Below are 8,831 nucleotides of genomic sequence, written 5' to 3'. Positions count from 1 at the left end.
GCTGCCCAAGGGGCCCAGGGCTTAGGCCAACCAGGGGCCCAGCTGGCCACACTCCTGGGGAGTGCAAGGGGCTGGGGCCTGTGAGGCTGGTGGGGTGCAGAGCTGCAGCAGAGTCCCTGAGGGCAGACCAAAGACCCAGACCACCCCCACCTCAGGACTCCCTTGCTGGTACCCACAGAGCGGTCGTGAGCTTGACCCCATCTCGAGCTTGCACAGTTCTCTCTGTCTCCAGAGCCCCAGCAGGCCTGGGAGGAGGGAGGTGAGAAGAGGCTGCTAACGCACACTTGTTGCTAAAATAACTTAAGAAATAGCAAAACAGACATTTATTAAGCATCACCGGCTGCATGCCAGGCAATTTCATTAGTGTAGCCTTCACACTCCTGAGACAGACAGACTTTTGTCCCCACTTTGCAGATGAGGAAACTGGGGCTCAGAGGGTGGTGCCCAGGACCCACAGCCGACCTCTGTACTCATTCCTCTCATCCACCCCTGAGGAAGAGGGGAGCTCCAGAGCCCAGCTGGCATTGGGAAGGTTCCATGACAAAAACCTCAGTGCCAGATCTTCACGTCCCCTCCCCAGGAGCAGGTGGCAAGGACGGAGGGCAGCACAGGGTGGTAGGTGGTGCCAACACAGGCCTGCGTGTGCCCCTGCAGTGTGCATGCCCGGCTGGCTGTGCGGAAGCTGTACATCAGGACCCGGCCATCAGCGCTGCCCGTCACCAGCAGATCACCGCCTGGGGAACACTCGCAGCCCACTGAGTAGCCCTCCACCTGCAGAGAGGGACACACGTGTGAGCAGGCCACACCTGCTCCTGTCAAGTAGGGGTGAGGACGCCCACTCTACGGCCGAGCAGGCTGAAGATGTGAGCTGATGGAGCAGAGCTGGGCTTCGTACCTCATGTCCCTAAGGACGAAGCCCAAGCCCCGCCCATGAGGCTGCAGAGCCCGGGCGCCAGCCCACATCACGAGGCCAGTTCCGCAGATCCAGCTGGACCAGCTGCAGCCCAGCTGAGGGGGTCTGGCCTCAGCGACAGTCACCAAGCCCCTGGCCCCTTCCACCCCAGCAAGGCTGGCCTCAATGCAGAAAGAGGATGCAGAAATGACAGCCATGACATTCCGCCCTGCTCCTGCCCCTACCTCTGTGGCCTGTTGGTGTGAGCCAACTACTGCTTCTTGCCCAGTACCTGGGCCTGGAGTAAGGACCAGATGTGGCTGAGGGACTTGAAGAGACAGCAGGCCACATGGTATGTGCTCACCCAGGACACAGAAAGCAGGATCCACCCAGACCAAGGCTCCATGAAGTCCCAGGCCCATGTCCATGACTGGCAGGCAGCTTGGGGCTGGGGCTCAGCATTCACCTGGGGGACAAGGACAGAAGTACCTTGTGCCCTTCATAGCGCCGCCGTCTGCTCATCCGGTAGGGCCACACAGTGGAGAAAAGGGCCAGGTAGTTGCCATTGGTCTGTGCCAGGAACACGGGTTCCCTGGGGTGCAAGGCGAGGCTGGGGCAGGTGAATCTCTCCTGGGAACGGCAGGGCCACACATAGATCAGAGAAGACACCCCCACCCAGCACTCTGCTCCGGCACCTGAGGCCTGCTCCCAGACTCTAGCTAAGTGTCTACATGGGTTTTCTGTTGCTGCCCTCACAAATCACCACAAGCTTGGTAGCTCAAGACACACACATTTCGCATGGCACAGTCCTGCGGGTCAGAAATCTGAAAGAGGCCTCGCTGGGCTGAACTCAAGGTGCTGGCAGGGCTGCACTCCTTTCTAGAGACTGGAGGGGAATCCAGCTTACTCCCCACTTCCCAGCTTCTACAATCTGCCTGCATCCCTATGGCAGGCAGGAAAATGCCCCCCAAAATATACCTACGTTCTCATCTCTGAGACCTGTGAATGTTACCTTACAGGGTCAAAACCAAGGGTCTCCACGGACATAATTAAGGATTCTGAGATAAAAAGATGATCCTATATTATATACTAAATGCAGTCATGTGCAGCCTTATAGAAAGGAAGCCAAGGCCAGGCGCGGTGGCTCATGCCTGTATCCCAGCACTTTGGGATGCTGAGGTAGGCGGATCTCTTGAGCCCAGGAGTTTGAGACCAGCCTGGGCAACATGGCGAAATCCCATCTCTACAAAAAAAAAAAGAGAAAGAAACAAAGGGAAGGTGCACAGATGTGACACACTGTGAAGGCGGTATGAAGACGCTGGTTCTGAGGGCTGGAGAAATGCAGCCACAAGCCAGGAACAGCAGCTGTCACCAGAAGCCAGAAGAGGCCAGGATGGATCTCCCCTCAACCCTCCAGATGGAGCACACCCTGCCAACACCTAAATTTCAGCCCAATCATACTTAACATTGATTAAGAACTTCGAGCCTCCAGAACTGTGAGAGAGTAAGTTTGTGTTCTTTCCGTCACCAAGTTTGTGTAATTTATCACACGAGGATGGAAAAGGAATCTATATGGCCATCTCCCCACCTCCACAGTGAGCCTCCAGGGACAGCCCAGCCCAGTCCAGGGACCCACACAGCAAATATGCACGGTAAGTGAGGAGGTAAGTGGCCAAATGAGAAGAGAAATGCACAAACCTCAAAACACAAGGGGCATGGGATCTCACTGCTTGACTGACATGGTCCCACAGAAAGCACCCTAAAAACTGTCCCCTCGAGCTGGCTTTGCATTGTTCTAACCATTGTCCCTAGACCACACTCTCTAAGTGAGCCCAAACTCAGAGGACAAAGTGGGGAGCAGCAGGAAGGACAGCTGCAGGCTGATGCCCATCAGAGGCACAGAGGCTGGCATGGCCAGATAATGAGCTCCCAGTGTGACGGTGCTGGGCAAGCACCTGCTCCCTCGGCACAGACAGCATGGAGTGTAACTATAGGAGGGTCAGTAGTTCAGGCGCAAGGCACCTTCCTCTGCCTCACTTCCCCTGGGCTCCTGGAGGCAGGACACCCTCAGAGTCCAGATGCGCCCCTCCAGCTCTCTTCCAGGGCCTGTCCTGACCAGTGGGTTGCACTGGGACATCCTGCAGTGAGGTCTAGAAACAGGTTTGCTCAGGGCCACTTAGAACCCATTGAGAACAAGGAAAAGGCAGGGAGGAAAAGAAGGTGTACACAGGGTATGTATTTCATGTACACCCGCATATATCACAGACACATGACACAGCTTTAAATTCAGAGTCATCACGGGTTAGTGGAAATCTCAAAAGATGATGATGGTGGTGATGGTGGTGGTGGTGGTGGAGGTGCTGGTGGTGGTGGTGATATAGTGTAGTGGTGGTGGTACTGATGAGATGGTAGTGGTGACAGAGATGGGGTGGTATAATGACAGCAGTGATCGTGCTGGTGGTGATAGAGATGCTGGTGACAGTGCTGTGATACAGCTGGTGGTAGTGACAGAGATGATGGTGGTGATGGAGACAGTGTGGTGATGATGGTGGTACAGCAACAGAGATGCCAGTGACAGGGAAGGTGACAGAGATGGCAGAGGTGATGATGGTGATGGTGTGGTGACAGTGATGATGACAGTGGTAGTGCTGGAGACAAAGAGGGTGGTGGTGATGGTGGGAATGGCGGTGGGGATACAGATGGTGACGGTGATGCTGATGGCGGTGGTGCTGGTGATGATGGTGATGACAGCAGTGGTGGCAGTGACAAGGATGACAGCAGTGGTGGTGGGTGTAGAGATGTGATGCTGATGGCGGTGGTGCTGGTGAGGTTGGTGATGATGGTGAGGGGGGTGGTGCTGGTGGGAATGGCGGTGGGGATACAGATGGTGACGGTGATGCTGATGGCGGTGGTGCTGGTGACGATGGTGATGACAGCAGTGGTGGCAGTGACAAGGATGACAGCAGTGGTGGTGGGTGTAGAGATGTGATGCTGATGGCGGTGGTGCTGGTGACGATGGTGATGGATGACAGCAGTGGTGGTGGGTGTAGAGATGTGAAGCTGATGGCGGTGGTGCTGGTGACGATGGTGATGACAGCAGTGGTGGTGGGTGTAGAGATGTGATGCTGATGGCGGTGGTGCTGGTGACGATGGTGATGGATGACAGCAGTGGTGGTGGGTGTAGAGATGTGATGCTGATGGCGGTGGTGCTGGTGAGGTTGGTGATGATGGTGAGGGTGGTGGTGCTGGTGATGACAGCAGTGGTGAGAATAGAGTGATGCTGATGGTGGCACTGGTGGTGGTGATGGCAGTGATGACATGGTGGTGGTAGTGATGGTGATAGTGGTGATGATAATGACAGTTAGTTTGATGGAGCACTCCCTGTGCCTGGCACTGTGCTATACCCTTTACAAGAATTCTCTCTCTCTTAATTCTCATAACTGTTTTTTTACAAGGAAAATAAGAATCAAACAGGCTAAACAGCAGGCCCAGGGCTCTCTGCCTGATAAGGTACTAGTGAATCCCGAACCTTAATGCAGGTGTTCTAACTGTGGGGCCCCTGTTCTGAACTCCTGGGCTCCATCACTTGCCAATGCCACTGAGGATCACAAACCCCTTCTGAGTAGCTGACTGTGGCAGTGGGAGGGTGGGGTTTCTCAGGTTACACGGCTGTGTTCCCCCTGATCTGGACTGAACTGCCCCCAGACCCTTACCTTGGTGGGGAAGCTGTGCTGGCACAAGAAGAGCATAGAGGAGGTTGCATCTGAAAGCCCACAGAAAGCTCTCCATGTGTGTGTCAGGCTGAGCCCTGCCTCTGCTACCCCTATCCTGAATATTTCAGTCAAATGAGCCCCCTCCCACGGAAGGGGCCTGGGACCTCAGACAGATAAGAACTACATGGATACACCCTGTGGCTGAAACTGACAGCAATGACAAATGAGATTTCTTACGTGGAAAATCTGATTAGAGATTTTGGCAGAGGTCCGGAAATCCCAGGCAATAATGGTGCGGTCAGCCGAGTCCCGGGTGGAAGCATCCGTGCTGCTCAGGAACTCAGAGCCTTCCCGGAGGAACAGGATGTCCAAGGTCTGCTGAATGGTGGCCTTGTAGCTTCTCATCACCTGCAAGAGTGGACATAGGTCATGCTGGCAGACCTGGAAGGCCAAGGACCCAGGGGACTGCGGGGCAGTTTTAGTGAAGTCTATGCTGGGCCACACACAACGAGGCTGAGCAGCCCAGGTCGTATGTGGAATCATAGACCTTCCTGCCCCTTGCCCAGGCCAGTGTCTGTCAACTTCTCAGCCCTGCTGCTCTATTGTCACATGGGTCTAGAGAGGCATTCCTACCACCCCTTCAGAGCAGCAGGATCCCAGGAAAAGCACTAAGCGAAAGGCCCTTGACTGGCCAAGGGCACCTTGAGAGCATATTGACATCCATCAACAGTGGGGTCATCTTTTGAGTGGGACTTGCTTCTGAAGACGCCACATAATTCAGAGCTCGCCAAGTCCCAGACTGTTGTCCCTGGAGGAGCCCCGGCAATGCAGGAGCAAGTGTGCTTGGGGACCATAAAGCCAGAATCACAGGACATATTTTAGCTTGAACGACACGTTGTATTGTTTTAGCATCATCACCGATACTTCAGTCTCCTGTCTCATCAACTAACTTTATTAAGTATCAAGCAGTTGTTTTGCTTTCTTAGAGGATTTTTTCACATTCAACTTCTGCTCTCAAATGTCCGGCTCTGGTGGGGGTGTGGAGAAGGGTCCCAGTCCCAGGACTAGCAAGTAGCTCCACTTAACACACCCACAGAGGGCAGGACCTTAATACAATATGGAAATAAACGGCTGGGCACCCACATGCAGCAAGGTCTCCAATCAGTCGCAGGGCCCAGCTGGTCCCTTTAGCAGTTCCTGGGGCGCCACCATGTGGCTGCAGCATAAACAGTTCAGTCCTGGGCCCCGCCAGCTCAAACGTGAACCATCTTGACTTTTAATTGGAGTTCATACCTTTCAAATTTTGGAGACATATTTTCTATTATCCTCCTTAAAATGTATACGTCAAGTTCACATTAACTGTAGAACTCCATAATTTCAGTTTAGGTTAGAGGAGGAGGAGGAGGTTGAGACTCATTCTCCAGATGAGGTTCACTGAGCCCCAGGAAGAGGTAGAGATTGGCTCAAGGTCACATGGCCAGCGCATGGTGGAGACTTTTCTGACTCCCACGGCTTCCCTGGGGCAGGCAGCTCATTCTCCTGCTGGCCAACTCCTGCCTCTGTAATTCTTGTGGGAGGGTGGGCAACAGATGACTTCCAAAGCAACCCTCAGCTAGGGAGATTTCAGAGTGGGCCCCCTGAAACCTAAAGAATGATCCAGGAGTGGAAAAAAGTCCTCTGGATGCAGGCTGCCTGCCTTCCTCCACACACGGCGCTACCCTCCCATATGGCCTTGATACCACAGCCTCCCACCAGCCTCAACACCTTGATCCCTAAGAGGCTGACCCAGGGAAAGGATGAGGAAGATGATGGGCCTCCCTGCCACTCGCTGAGTGCTTAGGAGGTACCAGCCCCTGACTGGGAGGCTCACATAAGTTATCTCACGACAAGTCTCAGAGGTAGCTTCTTTCAGTGGGCATGTAGTCTCAGAGAGAGAACTTGCCCAGGAGCTGATAATCACCTGCATGCCCCTGCCAACACACCACCTGCCTCCCAAGACAAACTTTTTGAGGAGAACCAAAACCGTTGTTCAGTACATTTTCTGAGAATGGATGGAAATAGCCCAATTCATTAGGGTGTCATAAAAGTGAGTGGCCAGGAAACAAGCCGTGTTCCAGGCGACCCCTGCCAACAAAGTGGCTGTAAGTGGAAGGCTGGCCTTTGAAGAGATAGCCCCCGAACATGATTTATTCGCCTTCACAACTGCTCATGCCCTAGGAAAAGAGCAGAGGAGTCATTTATATGTCTAGCTGGTGGGTTTTATGGCAAGCTTAATTACACCAACAGCTGGCATGGGACGGAGCTACCCGGGCCTAACGAGCTGGATCCAAAAGGGAGGCTCGCTTGGGCTCTTCTGGCAACTGCGGGCCCCTGGTGGAGAAGCAGGGACGTGGTCTTGGGGAAAATGGAAGATCGATCATGGTACATGCAGGGGTTATGTCCCTACAATCTGCCCACCACTCGGCCCACCAGCAAACCTGGGTGACTCTGGGCTGCTGCCAACTCGTCCAGAGCAGCCTTGGGTTCCTGCCACTTCCAGAGTGCATGGGGTTGGGGGTGCTCACTGGGCTCCAATCTTGGCCCACTGCTGTTACTGAGTACCTGGGGAGGGTTCGTTCCCTCCCCGGGCCTAGTTTTTGAGTCATCAACACAAGGGGCCTGAATGCACGATGACCTCACCTCTGAACCTCTAAGTACTACTCATCCTCAGAAAGAAGGACCGGCGGATGGACCCAGCTATCCCTCACCCTATGCCGCCAGTCCTCTGCACCCAGACCTGAAGGACAGGAGGCAGGGAGGCACTGCTCTGGCCTCACATGCAACCCTGTGCTCCCTTAGATGTCCACCTCGGCCACCTCCCTACACCATAGGTCTGTGAGCTCCTGACACAGACACCCTACTACCCACATTTCTGGGTCACCCTTGGCTAGCAATGGGTCTACCCCCTGCAGGAACCAGTAAGGTGTGTGGAATTGATGCTGGATAAGTGAGTGAATGCATAAACCAATGAATGAATGAACAAAAGGTCGACTACCTTAAAAGCAACAATCCAGGGTCCTCTGGCTTCTAACAACATCCTGGCACGCAAGACTGAGGCAACGCACAAAAGCCTTTGCCACTGGCTCTCCCAGGACCCCCGGGGGAGATGATATTCACTCACAGGTCCTTCCCAAGGCCCTGAGTGGGCCAGCCCGTCCTGCCCTTCAGACACGGAGACAATGGAAAGCTGCTTCAAGACCTTGGTGGGAGGTGGGAGCACAGCAGGACTGTGTTCCGTGCTGCAGCCTCACAGGAGCCCAGAAGCAGGTGGGGCCTGTCCTAACCCCTGGATTAGCAGGGGTGAGATGCCACGTGGGAGGGCCCAAGCACTTAGGCAGACACTTCGGGGACCTGAGCCTGGCAGCCTATTACTGGCTGCATAATTTTGGGCAAGTAACTTCCCTCTCTGTTCTTCAGTCGCCACACCTGTAAAGTGGGGTAACAACAGGACCTCCAGCTGAGGAAGTAAGAGTGACGTTCCCCAGCAAAATGCCCAGCACATCTGAGCCCGCTGTCGTAAACCTCCTCCCCAGCTAGCTAGAGCTAGAGTCCCCAGGATGGAGCTGTGAGTTCTTGGGCAACTCCCAAAAGTAAATGTGTTGTCTTCTTCGAGTGCCAAGATGCAAGGCAAAGTGGAGGGGTGGCACAGGGCCCACTGCTTTGGATTAAACTCACAACAGCAGAAGTCGCCAATCACATAGGATGGTGGCTATCAACGCAATTGACATTTACATTAAACAAAGGAAACTATGAGAAGAAAACATGATTGAATTTCTCCACAACCTGGGACTAGGGGAAACCTTCCCAGCTATGGCTCCAATGCCAGAAGCAGTAAGAGGAAAGCTGAATAAATTGGACTATATAAAAACAATAATAATTGTTTTAAAAACACTTTGGTATGGCAAAAAGCAAGCAAGTAAGTAAATAATAAATAAGCAAAATCAAAAAGACAAGTAGGAGAAATATTTGCAACTTCTATTACAGGCAAAAGTTGCTATCTGTAATACATAGATGCTCCCTAAAAATAGATAAAAAAGATCAATAGCTCTACAGAAAAAAGAGCAAGATAAGCAGAGCTCAGAAAAAAGGAAATGGTCCTTCTACTCTGCTCATAACAAAAGCAATGCAAATTTAAATCACATACGGATACCATTACTTGCCTATCAAATTAACAAAATCCAAAAGTT

At 53.2% G+C, this 8,831-nt stretch overlaps 1 protein-coding gene across 4 annotated transcripts in view; it reads right to left on the bottom strand.

Moving 5' to 3' along the window:
- Window positions 1-296: 296 nt before the first annotated feature.
- Window positions 297-8,831, bottom strand: part of WDR25 (WD repeat domain 25) — a 152,593-nt gene continuing 144,058 nt past the window's right edge. For all 4 annotated transcript variants that reach the window (XM_035261490.3, XM_035261492.3, XM_035261489.3 and 1 more), the window contains 3 exons: window positions 4,843-5,013; window positions 1,382-1,522; window positions 297-771 (listed from right to left, as the gene is read on the bottom strand). In XM_035261490.3, the coding sequence (XP_035117381.1) occupies window positions 550-771; window positions 1,382-1,522; window positions 4,843-5,013 (534 nt within the window). In that variant the 3' untranslated portion in view covers window positions 297-549. The remainder of the gene's footprint in view (window positions 772-1,381; window positions 1,523-4,842; window positions 5,014-8,831) is intronic.

The sequence above is a fragment of the Callithrix jacchus genome, chromosome 8 (assembly GCF_049354715.1).
Source record: "Callithrix jacchus isolate 240 chromosome 8, calJac240_pri, whole genome shotgun sequence".
Taxonomy (NCBI): domain Eukaryota; kingdom Metazoa; phylum Chordata; class Mammalia; order Primates; family Cebidae; genus Callithrix; species Callithrix jacchus.
This window is presented reverse-complemented; position numbering and strand designations above follow the sequence as displayed.